The sequence below is a fragment of the Castor canadensis genome, chromosome 9, assembly GCF_047511655.1.
Source record: "Castor canadensis chromosome 9, mCasCan1.hap1v2, whole genome shotgun sequence".
Taxonomy (NCBI): Eukaryota; Metazoa; Chordata; class Mammalia; order Rodentia; family Castoridae; genus Castor; species Castor canadensis.
In genome coordinates, this window is record NC_133394.1 from 113,809,089 (window position 1) to 113,835,717 (window position 26,629).

Sequence of the window (26,629 nt, forward strand, 5' to 3'; positions counted from 1 at the left end):
TCCCAGATACTTGGTAGTCACAAATTGGAAGGATGGCAGTTCAAAGCTACCCTGGGCAAAAAGTTGGTGAGATCCCCTTCTAAATCAGTAAGTCAGGCATGATGGTGCACACATCTGTAATCTCAGCCACACAGGAGGCATATGTAGGAGGATTGCAGTCCAAAACTGGCCCTGGGAAAAATTAAGATCCCTATCTAAAAATTACTAAAGCAAAAAAAGGGTTAGAGGGCTGGCTCGAGCAGTACAGCAACTGTGCCTAACAAGTGTGAAGGCCCTGGAATCAAACACCAGTACTGTGAAAAAAGAAAGGAAAAAAGAAAAGTGCAGAGATTATAATTCTAAGGGAAAAGTGTTTGCAATAACATAAGAGTGACTGGTTCCACATTATAAGTCTCTGCAGCACTCAAAGTACCAAACGTGTAGCACAGTATTTTTTATTGAATAAATTCAGTTAGAATGTAGATATAATCCCTTGAGTAAAAATAATTGTTTTAAGTATTAAACCTGTATATTGCTGTTCTCATTTGCTCGTCGCCTTCCTTCTACTCGGCTAATAGTTATAGTTTGACCAATAACATCGATTGCTCCAGGTAATCTCCTGAAATACAAAAATTGAATCCATTCAGTTTCACCTAATTAGTTTGAACAGAGTAACAATTTTAAGTGAGAAATAAAAACTAAAACGCTTTCCAATGTACTTTAAAATAGAACACACATTGAAAGATTTCACTGAATTATATCTCAGTATTTTACAATATAATTAAAAATTACATGTAAAAATTACAATGTAATTAAAATTTAGAAGATAAAAATTATAAGCTAGAACCACCAACATACCCAGTAATAATTGTAATGTTAAATTTTGAGTATTTGTATAGCTTTTCTTCTGAATTTACTGTTTTTTAATAGTTTGCAACTGAATCAAAAAGCAAGTGCTAAACAAATTGAAATAAAATTTCTTGGCCATTGTAATTGTTAACACATATCATAATTCTGCTACATAAATTTTTTAAGTTTCCAAAACTGCTCATTTTACATACACAGGTCATTTCCCACAGTGATATATTCCAAGCATTAGAAAACATTAGAAACCAGTTTTTCATTTCTGGTTACTTGTCTTTAGACATAAGAGTACAAATATTTAAGCCTGCCCTATCCCCAGCTGTATTTATAATCCCTTAAAAGTTTAATCAGAGAGAATGTGGAAAAGTAGTCTACCACAAAACAGTGCTGAAAATTTAATAAGAAAACCTACAAGTCAAATTTTTAAAAATTAAAATATTAAGTTACTGTGTACTTGAGGAAGTATGGGAAAGTATATATGCCTAACAAGACACAGAAGTCACTTGTAGGGACAAGCAATGAGAATATAAAGCAGATGAATTTCCCTTTATCTTTCAGTTCTAAATAATTCAACCTTTAAATCTTTTTAGGAGGCCTGATAAGGTGGCTCATACCTATAACCCTAGCTACTTGGGAGGCAGAGATCGGGAGGATGGAAGTTTAATGCCAGCCTGGGCAAACAGTTATCAAGATCCCACCTCAATCAATATCTGGGTGTGGTGGCACAACCCTGTCATCTCAGCTACACAGAGGAAGCATAAATAGGAGGATCAGCCAGTCCAGTCCAGGCAAAAAGAAACGAGACCCTACCTGGAAAAATAACTAAAACAAAAAGGGATGGGGATGAGGCTCAAGTGGTACAGTGCCTGCCTAACAAGAGCAAGGCCCTGAGTTCAAACCTCAAGTATGACCAAAAAAAAAAAAAAATTTTTTAGAAGATAATTAAAATGCCATAGTCTTCCATAGTTACCAACTTAGGTTCCTCAGATGACTAGTAACAACAGCTACCATCCATTAGATGCCTAACCTGTTATTCTTAAACCTCACAAAAATCCTCAACTTAAAAATTAGCATGTATGTGTTGGTCATCATAAAGTCAGAATTCAGACTGAAGTCACTGATCTAAATAATAATTAAGTGGCAAAAACGAACTTTCAAACTTAAAACCTTAAACCCCAAAGCCTGTAAGATTCCTTTTTCCTTTGAGCTATGCTTCTTCCAGCAAGATAATTCACTCCTGAGAAATTTAAAACTATAGTGAAAATAACGAGTTTGTCAAGTAAGCTTTTCAAACACTCCACATGTAATTTTATACCCTATTATTTGAGGTACATAATGACACCTGAAATGTGCCATTCAAAGCTATCAAGAGTGTCTTTTTTAATATTTGACTAAATCACCTAGTCAAAAGCTGATATAAAAACTAATGTCAATACTGACACCTCTTGTCAAATTAACACTTGTCTGTACTTTTAATAGAATACATATAATACAAAACTTTCTAATTCTATGCCTGAATCACTGATTTTCCAGGCTCCTTCATGATCCCTAAGACTGAGAGTCATTTCACTTAACTTATACCCGCCACTAGCATAACTGGGAAAATTTCTTGACATTCACGAATAGGAAAAATCCAAACACCTCAAAGATGAAACAAACAGTTCTCCAATATCAACCCTGAAACTTAAAATAATTACAAAGCTCTGCCTACCACCACTTAGGTACCTCTCAGACTCCAACAACCAGATATAGGAGTGTATCCTGGGTCAGCATTCCCAGAACCTTTCACTGGGGCCTAGACTCCATTACCAACACCTGGAGCTCTACTGTACTACCTAATACATAAGACTGCTTCCCCCTCCACTTTTAAACACATTCCTATCAAGAACAAATTCTCCAGGATGATAACAAATAGTTAAAACTACACCTTAATTTTTCAGTTAAAGAGGAAGATTTCTAAAACCTGTCTTTTATCATTGATCTTGAAGGTGTTTTGGTTTTTAAAAATTCTCGAGATATCTGGGAGTATTCATCTCTTAAAGTTTATCTTAAATAAGTCTAATTTTCTCAGCTTAACTGGATTAATGATTCTACAAACACAGCTGAGAAATAAATCTTACCAGGAGTATATCCTTCAAGGAAAGTCCAGGAAATTGCAATTTCCTATGTCTTCGTAAGACTTCTCAGGTATTTTTAATCATATAAAGTTATTTACCATAAATTAACCAGAAACCAAGTTCACCATTTGCTCAGAAATCTCTTATGATAGATACATAGTATCAAACCAAAAACACAAAGTATTTAATACAACTAATTTTAAAATACAATGCTTTTCTGATGTCACATTATGAAAAACAATATTGAACTGCATTATTCCATGCAAGCGTCCCCACCCCCTACTTGCGGAGGACTGAATCTAGGGCATCAAGAACGTTAGGCAAGTGTTTCCTACTGAGCTACAGCCCCAGCTTTCTGTTCTTGGTGGACAGCTTTTTATTTCACTGCATGAAAGCATTCGGTAGAACTTCACTACAGGCAAATCTACTAGAACGCAGATATCCACACAGTACAGGCTAACTGGGCCCGCAAACCTTTTTTTTAGTAAGGTAGACAGCTAATTGTTTTTTTCTGTATTTAGGGCTTAATCACCTAGTAAAATGCTTGAGACAGAAACTAACCACAGTGGATATGAGTAAATCTACAGTTTAAACAAGCTCTGTTCAAAAAGCTTCCATCTTCCCTCGCAGCACAGGTAAATACAAAAATCTCTCTTAAATTATAATAGAATTAAATTAAAATGCCATATTTTGATGATTCTAATGTGCCCAAAAGACATTTTTAAGGGCTGCTGGCAGAGATAAAACAAATTTTTAAATCACAATTCAGTGTCAAGGGAAGTTATAAAAGGACACCATTAATACAAAAGTTTTTAATGTGCGTAAGCTAAAAGCAAAGCATTTGTCTGAATGCTTTCCCTGGCAACAGCAACAGTATTTGTTTTTAGCGAGCACTTACTGTGCTAGATAAACACTGTTCTATAAGCACTTTATTCCTCATAATAACCCTATGATGTAGCAACAATTATTCCCATTTTTACAGGTGAACAAATGTTTACCCTTCGAGTTCACTTTAAGACAAAATATAGGGAGCATAGCCATTTTTACATTACTGATCGCGAAATGCAGTTCAGAAGTCCATTGTCCATAGCAACCCAGGACCTACATATTACATTTAAAAACTTAAAACTTTCATGAAACCATGCTTACATAAAGGAAAGGTGACAGTAAAATGATTTTAGTAATATTTAAATGTAACAGGAATAAAGCAAATAAACAATACAAAACCAAGAAATACTGCTTGGAATCACCAAATTCATTTTGTAACTCAGAAACAGAGTGTAACCTCATGTTTTGAAAAGCACTGAAATAGAGACAGAATTTCCAATATTATTAAAACAAAATCAAAAGTGAGCCATACACTGGTGGCTCACATCTGAAATCCTAGCTACTTGGGAAGCTGAGATTGGAAGGATAGAGGTTAGAGGCCAGCCTGGGCAAAACATTTCTGAGACCCTGATCTCCAAAACAACCAGAGCAAAGTATACTGGAGCTGTGGCTCAAGTGGTAAAGTATCTGCTCTGTAAGCATGAAGCCCTGAGTTCAAACCCCAGTCCCACCAAAGAAAGAAAAAAAATGAGTTTCACATAGCTGTTTTTCAAGACTGTGTGAAGCATAACAACGATGTCCAATTCAACAAATGCAATTATAGTAAGGGGAGGTAAAACGATGTGGTGCTACTATTTATCCCTCTTATCAGTCAGGCTTGCTCTAAGGATTTATTTATTTTTTTGTGGTACTGGGGTTTGAACTCAGTACAGAAGCCAAGAATGTGAGGAAAGTATTATATGCAGTATATTTCTATTATCTATCATTCTGCTTGCAACTGAGAACATAATACACTCTTGGAAGTGGTTATCAACCAAAAGACATTCAAAGAGGTAGAGAATATAAATTAGATGAAAATCACATAAAGAAAAGGACTCTGAGGTTACAAAATACTTTGCAAATATCATTTCTCACTACAGTTAAATCTATCACTTTACTTCAAAACCCCAGGTCCCCAGCTAGCATTTGATTTTAACCCTTAAGCCAAGCAGAATCTAGTCTTGAAGTCACTGTTTATCAATCCTGCTGGCACATAAGAATGATCTGGGGAGCTTTTAAGAATCCTCAATGTCCAGGATGTACACCAGAGTATTTAGAACAGCATCTCCTGGGCCTAAGCATCACTACTTTTTTGAAAATTCTCAAATAATTCCAGGACATAGCCAAAGTCAAATATTACAACTACCATCTAACATGTTCAAGAAAGACATAAACATTTGATTCTCTTCTAGAAAGAATGTAAAGTAGCTGATGAAAATTAATATTTAACTTTTCTTTTTCTTTTTGGTGGTACTAGGGTTTTTGAACTCAGTGCTTATGCTTGCTAGGCAGGCATTATATAATTTGAGACACACCCGCAGTCCTTTTTTGCTTTAGTTATTTTTCAGAGAGTATCTTACATTTTTGGCAGGGCTGGCCTGGACCCCACCCCTCATATTTACACATACAATCCCCTTATTTATGCTTCTTGCATAACTGATATTATAGGCATGAGCCACCTTGCCTGGCTAATATTTAACTCTTCTTTGACCTTTTTGTGGTGCTAGGATCAAGTATTTAGTTCTTCATTGTTTTGCTTTGGGTTTTTTTGTGGTACTGGGGTTTGAATTCAGGGTTTTGTGCTTATTAAGCAGGAACTCTACCATTGAGCCATACCTCTAGCCCTCTGTAATTACCCATCAAGGTCTGATAAGAAAAGGATAGTACTCATTACGTATTTTTACTTGTGACATGACATAATACTGCTTCTCTGTATATTTAACTTTCACAGACCCAAGAATAATTTTCTCTATTGTGCATACATAATTTATAAAGAATGTTTACATAGTCTAACAATCAGGTTAAGAACTGGCCAAAAATCCTAACTAGAAAATAACATGACCAAAATAAGTCACAAGACTTAAAACTTTGCCTTCTGGACATATAATTTGTTTCCTTCAGTACTACTTTCAAAGGTCCTGGGATAGAAGCAGAGAACCAACTGGAGCTAACAGGTGATTTTTTAACAGGTGCTCTCACATAAGCTTAGAAGTCAGCTTGCAAGTAAGTCTAATTAGTTTCATTTTTATAGACATGCAAAGAGGCTCTTTTGCATAGAAAATGGCAGCACCAGGAGTCAGGAACTGTATACCTAACTCCAAATTCAGTCTACCTTTCCCTTCTTCCACAACACTGTTTCCCATATTAACTTTATGAAGCATGAATATTTTAAATGTTAAATTACTTTGTAAGCTCTATTCAAAACAGAACATAATACCTCAAATGATTAAAGGTGAAATATGCTCAAATTCAACTCACTGGAGGACACTGATATTCATTAATACAGTAGTTTACAATAAAGCTTTACCTGCCATTTTATGCCTAACTTCATGCTTTTACATATATAATCGACAGGGAAAAAAAAGCTCTACAGAACTTAAAAAAAAAAAAAAGCCTTTCAGATACCCAATCACATAAAATTTTAAAGCAATATGCATGCACTCAGAGTCATCGAATGCCACAGTGTACATTGTCTCATCAACAGACAAAATGTAGACAAAGTTGTGACTCATACACAATGTTCATTTAACATCCAGGGTGTTTTTTTTTAATTTTGTGGTTTTGAACTCAGGGCCTCAGTCCTTTGAGCCACTTCACCAGCACTAACATGGAGTTTTATTGTAAATTTTGTGTTTGTCTATTATAAAAGGTGCAAACAGGTTTAAATATATTAGCGATTCAACAACAAAAAGCAAATTTCACTACTTCTTATTTAAGAGCCTGAATCAGTTCAAAAATTTTTCTGATATACCACACAAACTTAAGACAAACAATGAAGAATTTAAAACTTAATTATCTAAAAGGAGGATTTGGTACTATAAAATGAAAACATAATTCAGAAAAAAAATGGATATTAGGGTAAGTTTATAGCAATTAACCATACTGTCAATTTCAATTTTCTACTAAAAAGGCTTCATTCTTCTTACTAATTGGTTTTGCAAATGGTACAAATTGCAATTTATAAAGCAAACTTACACCAATAAAATGCCACTGCTGAGTATAGAGTCAGCTTAAACAATACTGCTAAAGTTTAAGACACACTTATACACATTAAAAATTGTCAGCCTGAGGTAAGAGGTCCAAACCTTCAAAGCATGGTAACTTACGAAAAGAATCTCAACTTCTGGTCAGCTGCTCTTAACAAACAGGCTTAAGGAATGCCACAAGTTCCACACTTCTCAGTTACATTATATATGAGACCTGGAATCTAGTTTTCTATCTTATGCTATCCACGTGCACGTGAGTACTTATACAGTATACACTCTACATATATACACACAATGTTTGAAAAGAGAATAAACAGCTTTCATTGAGGGTATTTACTTTTGAATTTCCAAAAGCACATACATAAAGTACACAAACTGCTTTGTCAAATTTCCTACTACATATGCATTCCCTAACGCTACTCACAGTCAGAATGACGAGCATTTTGTGTTTCCAGAGCATCTTTTTTTAGGGGGAGAACAGCAGGGAAGGGACTTTACATAAATTAAGCACTGAGATGCATCATCTTCAGGTATAAGAACCAATTATTTTCCCTATAAACTAGTCATTTTTAAGAAATAAAGTATATTAAAGGCATAATAATTTTAAGTAAAAAATTCCAAGTCAAATGACTGACAAAAGGAATTTCAGATGCTAAAACAATAAAGGAAAATAAACCAATATAAAGATTTAAATTACATTAAAATTAAGATTTCTCAGTATTTCTAAACTTTTGCCTATGAAAGTCTACTTGCCTGAATTGAAGGGACTCTATTCTTGGCTCTGTGTCATAACTAGCTGTGAATCTAGGCAAATGCCTTACTTTCTATGATCTCCTTTTCCATTGTAAACAAAGGACTAGCCAGGAAATAAGCAATTTCAGAAATGAAGAGGCTTTCCAGATTATACAGTCTAGTCTCACCATTTCACAAATGTGATAATGGAGGCACAGAGATTTTAGGGAACTCTCCTTAATTCACAGAGGTAATTACTAACAAAACTAGACTTAAAGTTCAAATCTACTACTTTTGCCATAGAACAGCTGTAAGTTTAAGAACATTAGTCATTCTTCACATAGAAAGATGGCTACTAATTCATTACCAAGAGTGGCATACTGATGCATATATAAAGTTCAGCTGACCAGGTCAAATATAAATCCAAGTGTGTACTAAATCAAGTTAATCACCATGCAGAAATTATATTTAGAGACATTTGTAAAATAAAAAAAAAGAGAGAGAAATTAAATGGGTTTCACAGAAATGTCAAATGTGAAAAAGTTAATATACTTCACTCCATATTTGTCAGATCAAACTTTTCTTTATTTAAAATAACTCTCATCAAAAGTAGTGGCACACGTGTAATCCCAGCACTAGAGAGGCTGAGGCAGGAAGATCAAGAGTTTGAGGCCAGTTTGGGCTACAAATCAAGACTATCTCAAAAAAGGTCTGTTTTGTACCTCAGTGGCAGAGCCCTTGCATAGCAAGCACAAAGCCCTAAATTTGATCCCCAGCACCATGAAACAAAGCAAAACAAAACAAAACCTTGAAACTTCTCAATTCCTCAAGTAGAATTTTAGTATCAAAAATCCATTTGCCATGTGCCAGTGGCTCACATCTGTAATCCTACAGGATTACTACTCAGGAGGGTCGCCATTCAAGGCCAGCCCAGGCAAATAGTTCATGAGGACCTTTTCTCGAAAAAACCATCACAAAAAAGGGTTGGTGGAGCTCAAACTCCAGTTTGCAAAAGAAAAGGAATCATGATATAATGCATATGAAAAAGTAAATTTATTAACATAAGATTTACAAATTTTCATTTCACAACTCACTAAAGCAACACATGTAACATTACTCTGAAAATACAGATAATTTATTTCTACTTGTATTAGTTATTAGACCTGACCTAACAGTTTGGAATATTCTTTAACAGGTCAAAATGCTTTTTTCACTTTGACATGAATTAGCTATTCTTTTCTAGTATGAAATCCTAACAAGGCATTGACTAGAACTTCTTAAAACTCATGGCACTGTTCTATAGAAAAAGATTTGCTTTTTATAAGGCATTATAATCAAAGGCATCTTACCACAATTTATGTATCTAAAAGTTTTTTAAAATTAGTTTAAAACACAATAACGTAAGATTTTAGAAAGTCTAAAATTCTTAAACAACAAAAGCAAAACAAAACCAAATAAAATCAGGCATATGCCTTATTATTTAAAATGTCAAATGGTGTATTTGGAAGCTATATTAGTCAGTATTTCCAAGTTAGGCATTGAAGTATAATCTCTCAGACTAACTACTGTTGGCTATGGATTTTCATATCCTAGTGCTTCTCATTATCTCACTAAAGAATCAAGTTATTATTTCTGCTTTACAGGCACAGAGAACAGATTCTATCTATTTAAGGTTGTATGCTTTGTAAATACACAATTTAAGAAATACCAAAATTCTTTGGAGGGTAAGATCATGAGTCAAAGAATAACCACCACAAAAGACATTATACACTCTAAGCGAGCTGGCAGACCCACTTAACTGAATAGCATTTTTATGCACTCTAGTTGATATAAAGATGGGAAAGATTCAGTGGAGTCAAATTTTGTAGATACTAAATACAAGCTCAGATTAGATTTTATTCCATAACTAGCGAAAAGCACCTGAGGATATTTTAACAGGACATGAGAAAGAACCTGCAGCAAGCGAAAAAGAAATAGATTTATTGGGCACCCATTAGTGCGGTTCAGTGCAATTTATTATGCATTGTGTATTGTACAGCAAGACACATGCTGGATGTTTAAGGTAATTAAAAATCTCCCAAATGTACCCTGAAGAAGCATTGTTTGGGGAGGTAAAAATATAATACAGGCTAATCAAAATTTGCTGTACTACCACAGACAAAATAACACTGATGACCTAAACATCAGAGTACCCAATGTTTAAAAGTATCCTTACCTCAGATCAGGTGACTCAGCCCTCCCGTATCGATCCTGCCACTTCCCAACGCTTGAATTGGCTTTTCTGGAAGCAGTACTTGTCTGAGACTGGGAAGAGGTGCTGTTTCTGGTGAGATAAATTATCTGTGTTTTTTTTTCTTACACATTGTTGTCTCTCACCCCCTTGTTCTATTTTCAACTTTGACATGCTTTTTCAAAAATTCTGACATGTTCCTATAAGTATCTCTGCTTTCAAGTCATATATTTGTTGTCATAGTAAGACTACAACATATAAATATAGATATGTTATCAACATTTTATTAACGCTACAATTATTTTTTAGAAATATTCTTCAACAATGTTTATCAAAACGCAGGAATGAGAAAATAACCAAGGGCTTCAGCTAAAATACATCGCCAAAAAATAAATTTCTGTGCCTCTGAATTAATTTTATGAAAAATTTTGGCATTTCTCTCCCTATATTTGTAGTACTAAGTGAGCCAGCTCATAACAGCACTCTGGTGTGTTTCACTAAAACCTGTAATAAATACATATATATATAATTATTAAAACTAAATTTTAAATTATCAAAATTCCAGAGAAAGTTCATTTTATTTCTAGAAACACACTCCATAAAAAGTTCAGGTATTCATACTCTCATCAATCCTTTTTTTTCCTTTAGTTTAATATTATAGTTGATTTCAAAAGGATTCATACTATTTACGCATAGGAAAGCAGTATTGGACTGAGAGTGATATCTAGTGTCAACACTACTGTTCATTTATCTTAGTACCTAGGTAACTAACTGAAGAACTGTTCTGTAGCTGATATTTTTATCCTATCAAGATGGCCAAAGCATTCACCTTTTTTCTGGTTTGTAAACAGACACACACACACACACACACACACAAACAGATGCATATATAGACATGTTTTTACAGTCTATACACACACAAATATGAGGATTCTGGATCCAGAATTCCTGAGTTCAAATTCTCATTCTTGCACTGATGGTTCACGCCTGTAATCCTAGGTACTCAGGAGGCAGAGATCAGGAGGATCGCAGTTCGAAGCCAGTCTGGGCAAATAGTTTGTGAGACCCTGTCTTGAAAATATGCATCACAAAAAGGGCCGGTGGAGTGACTCAGGGTGAAGGCCCTGAGTTCAAGCCCCAGTACTGTTAAAGAGAAAAAAAATTCCTATTCTTGTCAATCCTTTAAAAGATTAATAAAATGCTCTTTCCAAACAACTAGAAAAATATACACATTTATTTATCTGCTTGTTTATGTACCCAGAAACACAGGAATAAACTAGAAATTAAATGAAATTTATTACTGACAATAGTGAAAGAAATAGAGAGAAGAGTGACAAATCTCTATATACCTTTGGATAACTTGCCTTTGGAACTATATTAAACATATTATATATACAAAAAAATTGCATTAATAACAAGGGTGGGAAAAAAAATGCTACAAGTGAAAACAAACAGATACAATGGATCAAATTATATTTTAAATGATTAATACACCACTCCAAAGAAAACTTTTGAACACAGTAGTTTTGCTATTCCTCAGCAAAAAAAAAGAAATGAAAGAAAAAAATTCCCCAAATATTGAACTTTACTTAACAGTAGAGTGAATGGTTAGGTGTAGAAGTTCTTAATCTCTTTTGTACTGAATTTGAATATGGATCAAGTGAGTATTTACAGTGAAGTTGTTGGGAGTCAGCTTGTCACCATGAAAAAAGGAAGATGTAATGTGGAATAGAAAAGAGGTAAGAACTCTGTGATTTCAAATTGGATGTAAAAGAAATGCAATGACTTCATAATTAAGATTTTATAAAAATATGAATATGATAATTTCTTATGAAAACTACTTTTTTCCTGGCCTGAATGTGCAAATAATGATGCCCAATGCACTGACCACAGTTAGCACCCTCACCTTGATTTGTAATTACCATTTCCTGCTAATAGGAATGAGTGCCTTCAAGAGATGGATGGTTCTTGTGAAGAAGCAGGGAAAGCACAAAATAAGCCTGGAACATCCTGGTAATGCCAAATGTAAAGAATCCAATAGGAAAAAAAAAAAAAAAAAAAGGCGGTAACATATGAAAAGGTCAGAGAAGCCAGTTTGAAGAGACTTCCACTGACCAAATGTGGAATAATTTGAGAATCAAAATGAATTATAGTGTATATGTATGGTTGGTTTAGACACCACATAAATAAATAAGCCATACTTACAAACCACACATAATACTCTGACACATAAAATAAGAGTTAATCTAGGCAAGTGTAGTGGTGCATGCCTATAATTCCAACACTAGGGACTGAGGCAGGTAGATTGAGAGTTTGAGACCAGCCTGAACTACAAAGCAAAACTCTATTTCAAAAAAAAAAAAAAGTAAATGATCCTGGATCAAATCCTAAATCAAGGAGGAAAGAACTGCAATACAGGACATTACTGAAAGGACATTAATGGAATAACTAGCAAAATTCATGGCCTGCAAACTAGACAACAGTATTGACTCATTACCAGATTTCTCTGCCTTTGAAAACTGTGGCCTATGAACATGTATATGTATCGGAACATCCTTGTTCTTAAGAAACACATACTGAAGAATTTATGGATAGGAGGAATTATGCCCACAATTTCCATTCACTGGTTCAGAAAGAAAAACGGTTTTGAGAAATTCTAAAGCAAATATGGTAATGTACTAGTACCTGATAAATCTGTGTATAAGGAAGATTTTTGTACTTCTCTTGAAAGTCTTTTTAAGTTTGAATTTTTTGCCAAAATAAAATGTTAAAAAAAATAAGCAACAAATGAAAGACACATAACAGGGACTTCTGGGAGAATGATAATGCTCTGTTTCTCTTCTTGTGTGTGTGGCACTGGGGTTTGAACTCAGGGCCTCATCCTTTCTAGGGAAGCACTCTACCATCAGACCCACTCTGCCAGCCATGTGCTGTTTTTCACTCTGTGTGCTGGTTTACAAGGTATGTGAAAACCCATCCAGCTTTAAACTCATAATTTTGTCTGTATGCATGTACTTCAAAAAAAGGTAAATAATATGAAAACTTTTAAAGATTAAGCAGGATATTCTGATAGTAAATATAGCATTTTACTTAAGTATGCCAATTTGCTGGGCAGTACAAAAAGCTAGAAACTCAATTTTTCTACTAAGAAAATACTGAAAAGTTGTTAAAGTTCTGCACAAACACATCAATATTTATCTGTACACTCATAAGGCAATCTAAGATTTTCGCAATGGAAATATAGTTTTAGGGCAGCAGTACAGCTATTACTCCTAAATGTCTACTTTGTAGTCTTCATTAGGTTTTAATAAATGACGTCCCCGTCTCCTCCGTCAAGTCAATAAAATTCTACTTCCAAACATAATTTAGGAAAATATTTCAAAATGACTGAAAATTATTCTTTTGATCAATTCAGGATGAATCTTGAATCAAACTTTCCTTATGAGCATGGGCACTGTTCTTTATATTAAAAAGTGACAGTGCTACATGCTACATGCAAAGCCAGTGAGTTTCTATAGGTTGTAGAGGTAATAGGCCTGCTCATTTTCCATCCTTCCTTTAGCTACTTTTTACTGTCATTTATCCATCTCTCCTTAGATCACCTTTGAGTATATGCTGACTTTTTGGCCCCTCTATTCCTTTGTTATATTTACTTGATATAACCTACCTCTACTCATGCTAAAAACCACTCTAGCTACTCTTCATAGACATACTTTAAGCATACACGACAAAAGTGAAAGAAAATACATAAATAGGCTAATATGGCTTATTTAAGACCATGGTATTAATCTCAAGAAAAACTGGAAATACAGTTTCTCTCCTGTGCCATCTACTTTTCATTCTACTAACTCATTCTCATCAGCATATAAAAAATACTGTAATTTTTTCCACTTTGAAGAAAATTCCTCTAGCTGGGCACCAGTGACTCACACCTGCAATCCTAGCTACTCAGGAGGCAGAGATCAGGAGGATCTCAAGTTGAGGCCAGCCTGGACAACAAAAGACCCTCAAAAATACTACACACACACACCCACACCCACACCCACACCCACACACACGGCTGGTGGAGTAGTGGCTCAAGTGGAAGAGTACCTGCCTATCTAGTGTAAGGCCCTGAGTTCAAACCCTAGTATCACAAAAAAAAAAATTAAAAAGTCCACTCCACACTTCCTTTCTACTGCCAAGTAAGCCTATTCTTTCCCTCAATTTATTCACTGACTCCAATAAAACCCTATTTCAGCCCTTTTCCTCTCTTCTTAAACCTTCAAATCCCCACTCCACCATCTTTACTCTCTCCAGACAAGTCTACAGCTTATTTTACTGTGAAAGAGAAAGCAATCAAGAGAACTCTCAATTGTTCCCATTATTATGGGATCCTGCATCGTACATTCTCTGTTATTATGAGTGACTTGCTTTTTGTCCATGCTCCTACTTAAGTCTAACCTTGTCACTTGCATATTACATCCCATCCCCTCTGGCCTTATTAAGAGCACTGCTGTACAATTATTGCCTTTCTCATTTGCATCATCAATTTCCCCTCCAGTTAAATCATCCCTCAAGTATACAAGGTGCTGCAAATTCTTCAATTTTGCAAACCCTTGACTCCACAGTTCCCTCCATATACTGTCCATTTCTCTGCATCCAGCCCCCACAGAAGAAAGGAAATAGTCTTTCAAAAATAGTCCATATTTTTTTTTTCTAATCCCTCTCTTTCAACTTTTTGTCTTGAACCCATTCCAAAGTTGTTTACCTTTACCTTCACCATTTAAAACCACTTAAACAATCCTGCTCAGAATCTGGTAACAGTGACCTTCATAGATGAAAATCCAATAGTCACTCTCAGTCTTCATCTCCTTGACCAATCAATCATTAACATTTTGACAGTTGATCATTCTTTCTTAAAACATATTCCTTTGTAAAAACACACTGGGCTTCTTCCTACTTCACTAGTCATTCCTCTTTATTGGTCTCCTTTTACTGATTTCCCCTGACAGAGTTCCTCAAGGCTGTCTTCTTACCACTTTTCAATCAATACTTATTTTATGGTTTAATTCCATCTCATAGCTTAATTAAATATCATCTGAATGGTGTCATCATTTCAAATTTCTATCTCTGGTTAATAACCTTCTCCTTATTCCAGATACATATATCCAACTTCCCAAATTTCCCTTTTTATTTTGAATAGGCATCTAAATTTTATTATATACTAAGCTGAAGTCTTGGTCTTCTCCCTTTCAAAAGCCACTCCTCCTATAATCTTTCCCATCTCAGTAATGACAACTTCATCACTGCAGTTGTATTGAAAATAAAAATCTTCACTTCTTTTTCTCTATAATCTATATCCAATCAATCATGATAGGCTATTATTGGTTTGACTTTTGAAGTATTCAGTATCTGATGACTTCTTACCATCTCTACCACTATCACCTTGGTAATGTCACCATTATCTTTTGCCTAGATATTTGCAGCAACCTTCCAACTGTCCCTTGTTTCCATCTTTAATCACTGTATAGGCTGCGCTTAGTAAAGCAGAGAAATTGAGATTTAAAAACCTGAATCATATTATTTTATTGCTTTGCTCAAAATCTGACAGTGATTCCCTATTCATTTCAAATACAGGAAAAGCCAAAGATCTTATAATGACAAGGTCCTATATAATCCAGCGCAATTTAAAAAAACAAAACAAAAAAAAGTGGCAAAGTACAGAAAAACTGATATGGATTTTATTTTTTATTTTATTTTTATTCATATGTGCATACAATGTTTGGGTCATTTCTCCCCACTCCGTCCACCCCGTCCCTTACCCCCCACCCCCTCGATACCCAGCAAAAACTATTTTGCCCTTATCTCTAATTTTTGGATTTTAAATAGCTTAATTATAATAGCAAGCACTATTCTAAAACACTTCACATAAATTAACTCATTTAATACACAAAACTGTACTTCCCTAGTGTTCCTGTCCTTTGCTGTTTTCCCTATAATGAGGTTATAGGATAACTATTTGTCACACCTGAATTAAAAAGACATTTTCCAGCATATTTGCTTCTTTATTTAGATTTTGTGTATACAAAAGTGTTATGTAAAACTAAAGAAAGAAAAGCAAAGCATTTTAATTTGAAAGATTTCCCAGACTGAAATTTCTACCACCTCTTTTAGTAAAATCAGGCTAGACTTAGGAAGTCCAATAAATCTTTATGTTAGAATAATATGCACAGAGAACAGCGTGGTCACTGTTACCACCTTCCCTGAATATAAGATTATTGTCTCTTTAAGCATACGCATTAAGTATATACTGTTCATTTCTTGCTTTCCCAGGTTTTTAAAATGGAATACCAACCAAAAGTTTTCACAAGGACTTTGTACTGAAAGTAGAATGTTCCAGTTTTTGTTGATAGAACCCTGGGAAATTTTATACTTAATACAACACAAATACAATGTAAAGATACAATAATTAAGATAAAACTGTCTAACTAACCTGCTTGGTGGGAGTCCAGTCTTGAACAAAGATGGAGGAGAAGTAAACTCAGCTTTTGTAGATGGAAGTGTTGTTTCTTTCTCTGAATTTCCAGTTCTTCCCTGCTGTACCTTAAAAAAAGGGGGAGCGAGAGAGTTTATTAGCTTGTGGGTTATTAGCTTAATTTAATAGAACACTCCAATACAATGCACTTAAGATGTTAAAATAAGCTTATAACACCTAATTTGAAGTTAAGTGCAAAGAATGTTTCACAGCTGAATTTATTAAAACTGACCTGTTTTAGATTAGCACTTAAGTGAAAGACATAAAGATGGATTCTAGGATCAAAATGTTCCAACTATTAAAAATGTTCACATTTTGTCAGAGGTTCAATAAACTGCAGTTTTTTCAAGACTTTTACATATTCTTCCAGATCAATACAAATGAATCCAAAATATTTGATTATGACTTCATGTTTCAGAATTTATAAAATGCTTTGAAGAATTTTCCCCTTTTGTGTTCACTACCGTTATCAAAGAAATTAGTGACCATTTTACCCACACTGACCATTTTCTACTTCAGGCTGCAACTTGCTGCAACACCACTTTGATAATCTGCTCCTGCACAATCTTTCTCCATTTTCCCATCTCCTGGGAAACCAGTGTTTCCCAGGAGGCAACACTAGTGCCTCCTGCCAGTTCAGCAGAACTAGATGTTGAAAGCCAGTCATCTGTCCCCTTACTACTTTTCTCTCTCTTTATATTAGCTTTCAAACCAGGTGGGCACTTACACTTTGAATATGGTCCAGTCATACACCTCTGGACCAGTATTCATGCTCTTTTCATTTTATTTTCACCTTCCTAATGTAAAATCATCATCAAATTACTAAATTTAAGCAAAGCTCTTCTATACTTAAAAATAACATCACATCACATATTAGGCCCCACTTAAATTCTATTCTTCCTGTTCCATCTAAATTCAGCATCACCACTGTCGTTCTCTATGAAGCTATGGCCAAGACAACTTCAGGTACTTTGATTCTGACATATTTTAACTAGTGATTCAATTTCAGAACTCATCTGCCTCCCAACTCATCACTGTGTGAAGAACAAATAAAACAAACCCTTCAGAATTTAAGTTATCAAGAGTCAAAGCTCTTTTTAATCAGTGATCAGCGTTATCACGGATACCTTAATATAATTAGGGTGTAACATTGTTTGGAGTTTTTTTTTGAAAATGAGTTCTACTGCTTAAAATGCAAATCCATTTAAAACACCCTGATACTAAGGAGAGATGAAGATCACCACTCAAGAGTTGACGTTATGGTCCCAACTGCTCCTGAGCACCAGCAATTTATATCCAAATTCTAACGGGCATCTCGAAGTTACTATGGACAAAACTAAACTACTGATTCCCCCTAATCTGATCCTAAGTCTTCCTCATAAATAAATGCCACTGTCATCTACTAAGTTTCTCAAAGAAAACAAAATATAGTAGGTATTACCTAATACATGTCAACATACACTATGTTAACTTTACCTCTACAATATATACCAAACTCCATCAGTATGATGTCTGCACCCAAAACCCAAGTCAAATCCATCAGTATATCTCAATTATGCTGCCAAATTAATTTGGCTCTTCAGTTTTGCTCTTAACAATCTAAAATCTATCCTCTGTACACAGCCAAAGCAATCGTATTAAAAGTGTAAATTAACTCAAGTCTGATCAAAATTCTCCAGTGGCTTCCCATTACATTCAGAATAAAATCAAATCTGTAACATGACCTGTAAGAACTACCTCTCTGACCTTCTTTTCCCCTATTCTTTCCCAACTCATCTTTACTACACCCAGTCACAATAGCCTTGTTGTTTTTTGGGTTTTTTTTTTTGTCTTTAAAACATACAGGCTTCTCCTTTGCCAGGGTTTCTGCACTGATGTTCCTTCTGTTTGGAATATTCTCTCTCCTCATCATCTCACAGCTTTTTCCTATTCAAATACAGGAGCCCCCTTATCTACAGTTTCACTTTCTGTAGTATGTTATATGTCAAAAGTAGTTCAAAAATTTTAATGGAAAAATTCTAAAAATAAATAATTGCTAAGTTGTATATGGCCTGAGTAATGTAATAAAATCATGTGCTTTCTCATCTCCATCACAGCTATGACCTCAACCATCCCTTTGTCTAGTATATCCACACTATCAATTAATGGGCTCTCTGCCCATTAATCCCAGTTGTCTGGGATACTGGATTGACTGTAGTGATATCACAGTGCTGGTGTTTAACTAACCCCTATTTTACTTAATAATGGTACCAAAGAGCAAGATAAGGGACGCTGGCAAGTTGGCTATGCCAAAGAAAAGCCTTAAGTTACTTCCTTTCAGTGAAAAAGTAAAAGTCCTCAATTTAATAAGGAAAAAAAATTATAAAGCATAACATAGTATGCTGGGGTTGGTAAGATCTATAGTATAGCAATTATTTTCAGAGAGATCGCATTCACCTAACTCTTATTACAGTGTAAGGTTATGATTCTTCTAATTTTTATTAGGCATTATTGTTAATGCCTTATTTGCTTAATTTATAAAGTAAACTTTATCACGTATATACAGAAAGAGGAAAAAACACAGTATATATATAAACTTCAGGACTATCTGCAATTTCATGCATCCTCCTGTGGATATGGAAGAACTATTGTATCACTCAAATTACTTCCTTAGAGTGGCCTTCTCTCACTTTCAGTCTCTATCATGTTATCATTTTTTTATTTTCTTCATAGAACTTATTAGTATCATTAGCTGAAATTATCTTATTTTGTTGAATGACTATGGTCTACTGCCACTTTAACAGGATCTTTGAAGACATGATCTATGTATAATATAAATCTGTACCCAAGTGCCTACAAAACAGGACCTAGCATATCAATAAATACTTGTGATTTGATTGTCTTTGGGACTCAGCTTTAAGGTCACTTTTTTGAAGCCCTTCAAAGACCATGGAGTTTATGGCCATATAATCTGTGGCTTGGTCATTTAATCACTATCTTTCCCATTAAGACAGATAAACTATGGGGTTATATCTCTTATGCCCCCCTTCTCTGCCTGCTGAACCTACTGCATTACCTGGAATAGTCAAAAGAAGAGAAATGGGAGAGGACAAAGAAGGAAGGAAGCAAAGATTTAAAAATACACATACATATACACACAAGAGAAGGAAAGGTGAAAAGTCAAGAAGATAGATTTTTTAAAAGAAGTAATTATGTGGAATGCACCAAGAAAAGTATGGTTTATTACAGGAATTCAAAGTTGAAAAATGAATCACTATAATTTGAGATGTTAATAAAGTAGACAAACAACATGATTATTTCAGCAGCAGAAAAAGCCAGTAAGAAGACTCAACATTCACTCATGACAGAAATGTTCACAATAGTACAAACTGGAAACAACTCAAATGCCCATCTACAGGGGAGTACATAAATAAAAAGAGGCATGTCCACACAACATAATGCTAATCAGCTATAAAAGGCAACATGCTCCTGGTACACGTGACAGCACTGATTCGTCCCCAAATCATATGTTGAGTAAAAAGAAGACAGACAAAAAGAAGTGCAAACTGGTTGACAACATTCCTACAAAGCCCCTGAGCAGTGGCCAGGGGGAGAAAGAGGCATGGATGGCAAAAGAGCACAATGAAACTATGGAGGGTGATGGAAATGTTGAGTGTCTATGGTGACAGTGCTACAGTAGATAGACATCTGTCCAAACTGATCAAATTGTTTGTTTTAAACGGATGCAATTTATTTGACATAACGTATGCCTCAATAAATTTGATAAAGATCATGCAGGTGAACTATAGGGGAAAATATTTCCGATGTGTTTGAGGAAAATAATAATAAAATATGCTAATTTCTGAATTTTATGTTAGCATTTTTAAATTTTTTAATTGCCCATAATTGGGGTAGATTCTTAAACATGTAATAACTGACTTTTCTTTTATCATTAATTTCTCATAATACATTCATTATATTAAACAATTCTAGCAACCTTCCTGTTCAACTTGAACTATCATGTTTGTCTTCAGGTGTTACATTTGGAATTTCATACTCAAAATGTGTCTAGCCCAGAGTATAATGGATTCACACACCCCAACATTCTAAGAAGTGACTGTAAGACATTACAACTGATTTCCTAAATTCACATTCTTGTCAGATACTGCAAATTCAAAAAAAGCTTAACTGAATCAGTAAGTCCGAGAAACAATGTTTATCCAAATTATTTCTTCAGCTATACCCAAAGTTTTGGAATTATTTTTTAAAACCTCCTTTGGTCATCCACCATGGCATCATTTTAAAAAGTTTAATATTATAATGAACATTTAAAAAAAAGAAACTTGTTAATTATGGTATGTATATTCAAAAGATTATACAATTATTTAAAATTATAATTATCAAAAAAGTTAATAACCAAAGAAAACATTTATGAAATAATGTTAGGAGAAAAAAGTAAAAGTTGAACGCCATAAATAAATTACTGCAATGTTGTTTCATCCCACAATAACAAAAAAATTAAGAATACAATGAAATTTTGGATTCTGAAAGCAGATGAAGAAAATAGTAACTAAGCAGACCAAAGAAAGCTGAATCTTAATTCAGCTATGAGAAAGCAAAGATACTGATTGAATATTATGACAGGTAGGGCTGGAGGGCATGGCTCAAGTGACAGAACTCCTAAGCACAAGTCCCTGAGTATAAACCCCAATACTGCCAAAAATAAAAATTTTAAAAGGTTGTATTGAATATTATGGCAGGACTCCCCACCCCTAAAATAGTTTGGGAACTAACATCTTAAACTCCCAAAATATTTCAATCAGCCAGCCATACACCTTCTAGGAAGGAAACTGAAAATACCTACTCTGAAAAATCAGATTACTGCAAAAAAAAGAAAAAAAAAAGAAGCAAAACAACAACCTAAAAATATTAATACGTGAAAAGAAAAAAGCACAGCCTTACAGGAAAGCCTACAGCCAACAAGTTCTATTTAATGCCCAAAAGTTCCAATCAACTATTAGCAGCCCACTGTTAGAAGACAAAATGGTCAATATTCAACAAACATTTGCCCAAGTCCGAAGCCAAAACAACAAACTAAAAAAAAAATTTACTTAAAAGAAACAGATCAGGCATGAAAAGAAAACCTAACAGAAGCAAACAACGTATCATTAGCATCCTTTGAAAGAGGGATACTGCAAAAAAGAATGTTACAATTAAATAGTAAAAATTTCCTTGGAAATTAAAAATGTAACAGCAGAAATGAAATAAGAAAAAGTGTCCCAGAAATGAAGGATATATGCTTCCAAATTAAAAGGGCACAATCAAGTGCTTGGTGCAAAGGACAAAAACAGACCGAGAAACATTCACTGTGTAATTGCAGAATATTAATGACAAAGCTCATACAAACATCTACACAGGGGAAAAAAAATCTATGCACATGCACACACATGTACACATATGGTTATAAAAATATTTTAAGAAAAGGTTGTGGACAATTTTTTTCTTACATACATATTACCCATTCTCAAGTCACTTCTCTCCTGCTTCTCACCCTAAATTATATTATTGCAGAATTGTTTTTGCACCCAATTGAGAGACTTTATTTTAATACCTAATTAAATTTAATCTTTATTTTGTTAAAAAAAAAAAAAAAAAAAACTTAGTCAGGAGTGATGGCACAGCCTATAATCCCAGAACTTGGGAGACAGAGGTAGGAAAGCAAGTATGAGACAAGCCTGGACTACATAGCAGGCCCATCTCAAAAATACAAACAAAAAATCCATCCACATTTGAATATATAAAACGCTATTACATCACGACTGAAAATGCTGATAACCACTGAAGCTGTGTGATAAGCACCTCTTTTGTACTATTCTACTTGTTACCATGTTTTAAAATTTATATAATGTGAAGTAAAAAAATATTACCTTAAAGAGGCTGATGGATTGTCTCTCACTACACTAAGGAAGAAAAAACTATCTTTGCAATAGATATGAAAAGAATTTAAACTGCAATCTTAACTACATTCCGAGGCCCCATTCATCACTAATTTCAGGACCTTGTTCATTTCACTCCTATGGTACCACAGCAGTTCCCTATTTTCATCTTCCTTATATACTACAGTCTACCCCTATGTCTAAAAACCAGATTTGTAAGCTATCCTACCATTAGAGACCTTCAAATGGCTTCCCACTACCTCCACAAATGTTTGCAGATAGTTTATGGTCTTTTTTCATCATGGCCCTATTTCCACAATATACACAAAGTAAAAGTTTGCCACACACATTATTAAAATCTCCAATACTCAAATCAGGATTTCTAACAGATATTATTAGTATATAAGCACATTACCAAAGCAAGCAAACCATGAGATTTCAACCATCAAATTCAAGCCCCTATCCACTCAGAAGGAAGTAAGAATGAGATCGTCAATGACCTCTATCAAATCATCAAAAGAAAGTGAAAACTAATTTTTCAATAGACAGCAGGTAATGCGCAATCATGAAGGCTACCTGCAATGAGACCCTATGAGATTTTTGTCTTTAAGTCTACTATAAGGGCTGGAGGTATGGCTCAAACAGTAAGAGTACCTGTCTAGCAAGCATGAGACTCTGAGTTCAAACCCCAGTATCACCAAAAAAAACCAAAAGGAAATCTACTATAAAAAAAATTAAGGATATAGAAGCTGACAGCTTGTAATAGTAGTTCTCATCTATTAGAAACAAATAAAAAGCACCACTGCAAACAAACTAGTTCGTTGCAAAGACAGCTTTTCTATCTATTCCCATAATCAACTAAAACAAAATAATCAGTGCCCAAGTAGACAGTCACCAAAAAAACCCCGATGACCATTTAAAACAGGGTAGATATCATCAAGTACTTTCAAAACTTTTACAACAGAACAAGAACCAAATACTTACCCATAGTAGGATGTAAATTAAAATTAAACTCTCTACACAGAGCTGTGTCCAGCAGAGCAGCTACATCTGCGGATATAGCACATGCATTGCATAAGGCAGGGTTTTGGTGGACAGGGCTGCAGTCCCCAAAGGGACACCGAGGTCCATATCCAGATGACAAAAGTTCCCTGAGTGTATAACCCAATCTAATCCCAGTGTCATTCAACATAAGAAACAACTGTTAACAAAAAGAAAGAATACCCAACCAAATTTCAAAGAGAGGCATGAAAATACAATACTGTGCATTCAACTAGGGCTGTGATCAAACCATGGCATGGAGAAGCCAAAAGTCAGACTTGATGCCCAGATGGTAATGTCAACCTTCAGGTCCCTTACACAAACCTAGCCCTTTGCAGTATTAACTGTAAAAATCAATGGCTTTATCCTGTTCTATTGAATTCTTAAGACTTTCAGAGAATGCCTGAAATTCTTGAAAATATCTTGAACTATGAGAGACATTACACCATGATTTCAAGGTCTTTTTTTTTTTTTTTAAAGAAAATTAGGAAAAATAAACCTACAATTCTGCTGATAAAGATTAGAGCATAACTCGAGTTATGCTCAAGTGTTTAACCTGTGGCCATGGACCTTTATATCCTACAAACATACATATACAATACTCAAATAAAACCACAACATACAGCAAAGAACAGTTTTACTTGGCATTTGTTAGTATGATAGACTATAAATTCACATGCTTGCAAAAGTGGAGATAAAACAACAATCAGCAAATTTGTAAGTCACCAGGAAGCTGAAGGTTTGGAAAAAAAAGGTAGCTATTTTCCACTTTAAATTTGTCCCTTGAGTAGTGGTATGGGAGCAGACTCAAGAACAAAAAATGAGAGCAACCAAGGATAATTTACTAAAATTCACCTTAAAAAGATTGAATCTGCCATCTTGGATCTCTGCACCTGGTGTAACTTCCATAGTACAGTCTTCGGCCTAAGTTAAATAACATATTCCCCATTAAGATACCACACAATTTTTAATTAATAGGCCATAAAAAGACAAACTAGCTGTGGCTAGTCTGACTTGAAACTAAGAACATAAGATAATCATTAATATTCAACTCCGAAAGGGAAGGGGAAAAAACATGGTAAAGAGAATGAAATTTTTTTAACTATCATGTAGCATTTAACCACCTTTGTAGGGAAAAAATGACTTATTTGGGGAGTCAAAGTGGGACAGTAAAAAAGGCATGGGTATTCTGGAATATTTACTAATTACCGTAATTTTATTTGTAGTGGAAGTAACTGGTATAACTTCAAGTCCCATTCGTATCCTCTTTTGCTTTTCACAGTAAGCTTTCCAGGTATCTTCATTAAACCCATAATTAAAATAATCAGAAAGATCAGCACCTAAAGATAAAACATACTTTTATAATGCAAATATTTCCACTCTAGAATGAAGTAAAAACATGTAAGTTCAGAATTTTATCATCTTACCACCTACCCCTTCTCAAAAATTACCTCCATGAAGCAAAGAGTATAAAACATTTTGATAGGACAGGCGGAATGGCTCAAGTGGTAGAGCCCCTGCCTAGCAAAAAGCAGTATGGAGTCTACATTTACCATAATGCTTGGCCACTAATTAAATTTAATAATCTAAGTCTTTACCACTCATTTGTTTAGGACAACAAAAACAATATTGAAAAAACAATATTCTAATGGTAGATGTATTTTCTGTTCATATACGAAAATAAAAGAATGAAACTTGTTGAAGTTGTTCTAAAAAGCAGGAAGAGGAGAGGCGGAAGAACAAATGGAAGGGGTAAATCCAACTAAGATACATTGTAAGCACATATGTAAACATCACAATGTATCCCCTGTACAACTATTACATGCTAATAAAAGAATGAAAAAAATAATATGCTAAATTGATGCTCAAAAATACTTTCTAATGACTAAAACTCTTTCCTAGGCATGTGCTCTACCACTTGAGTCATTCCACTAGCTCTCTTTTGTGTGTGTGTTGGTCATTTTCAAGATAGGGTCTCGCAAACCATTTGCCTGAGACTAGCTTCAAACTGTGATCCTCTTGATCTATGTCCTGAGTAGCTAGGATTACAAAAGTGAGCCACTAGAATCCAACTCATAAAAATCTTTTGAAGCTAATATAATGTACAATAATCTTACCAGGTTTACGCCATGGTTTATCTTCAAAAGAATCCAAATCTACCTCCAAAAGTGGAACTCCATTAATGCTTCCAGGTGCATCAAGGTCTACCCCTTTGACTTTCGTTCCTATTTTATAGAAATGTTAAGATGGTAAAGGAACTACATTAGCAAGAAGCTGGGAGATAACACAGACTAACAGAAAACATTAACACCTTTTTTACTTTTCCAGGTACAAAAACTGGCAAAGTTTCAAACAGAGTATTAATGTTTACCATAAGTAAAAGTATGTAAAGTCAAGCTTTATGATGCAATTTTAACAAAAGCTGAATGGAAAGATTACATATATTACTAATAAAGGATTCTTATACCAACAGAAAATTGTTAATTTCTATGTTTTAAATCACTGGTTTTGGTACAGTGTGTGGGTGAAGAAAAGTTGTACATTTTTAAAGGGCTGTAAAACAAACCAAAAAGAACTAAATAGCAAGAACAGTCCACAATTCTTGCTACCTTGCCCTCTACAGAAAAAGTTTGGTGATATCTTTGACATATGGTCAAACATTATTTATCAAAAGAACTACTAAAATCTACTTGTGATTTATTCAGGATATGTGCCTTCTCTGCCTATTGATGCAATTACAAATACAAATTTTACCTGTGGTTCCATAAACTCTTCCCCCTGTCTTGATGTTAAGATTTACTGGTGCTGTTCCGTAACTCCTAAATACAAAATAAAATTATCTTGAGAACATAAAATACATAAAACAGGAATATATTCAGTGCCTTATACAGCCACATAGTAAATGACACTAAAACAAACATTTCAGAAAACAGTTTATACTAATTTTAAATGTTAATTGTTTCCATCTCAAGTCTCCCTGCTACTAACTCAATATCCCGTTTTAACAAACTTCGCAAGAAATCTGGCTGGAAAGGAAAAACTAGCTTATATGCCTTTGTTTTATTTCCACACCTGCTAGTTATTTATCATACAGCAATCCTACAAGAGTGAAATTTCTCCATCTTTTTGGCCAAATCTAATGGTCTTGCTTTAGTCCTTCT

The 26,629-nt window shown here is 34.5% G+C and overlaps 1 protein-coding gene across 23 annotated transcripts in view; it reads right to left on the reverse strand.

Annotated features, from left to right (window-relative positions):
• The window catches only part of Fip1l1 (factor interacting with PAPOLA and CPSF1), a 68,033-nt gene that overhangs the window by 30,987 nt on the left and 10,417 nt on the right, over positions 1 to 26,629 (reverse strand). For 7 of the 23 annotated variants that reach the window (XM_074042255.1, XM_074042258.1, XM_074042257.1 and 4 more), the window contains 7 exons: positions 26,223 to 26,287; positions 25,586 to 25,693; positions 24,678 to 24,808; positions 24,324 to 24,392; positions 16,471 to 16,580; positions 9,981 to 10,088; positions 505 to 598 (listed from right to left, as the gene is read on the reverse strand). In XM_074042255.1, coding sequence (XP_073898356.1) covers positions 505 to 598; positions 9,981 to 10,088; positions 16,471 to 16,580; positions 24,324 to 24,392; positions 24,678 to 24,808; positions 25,586 to 25,693; positions 26,223 to 26,287 — 685 coding nt within the window. The remainder of the gene's footprint in view (positions 1 to 504; positions 599 to 9,980; positions 10,089 to 16,470; positions 16,581 to 24,323; positions 24,393 to 24,677; positions 24,809 to 25,585; positions 25,694 to 26,222; positions 26,288 to 26,629) is intronic. The other 16 variants (XM_074042260.1, XM_074042256.1, XM_074042251.1 and 13 more) reach the window with 3 other exon arrangements.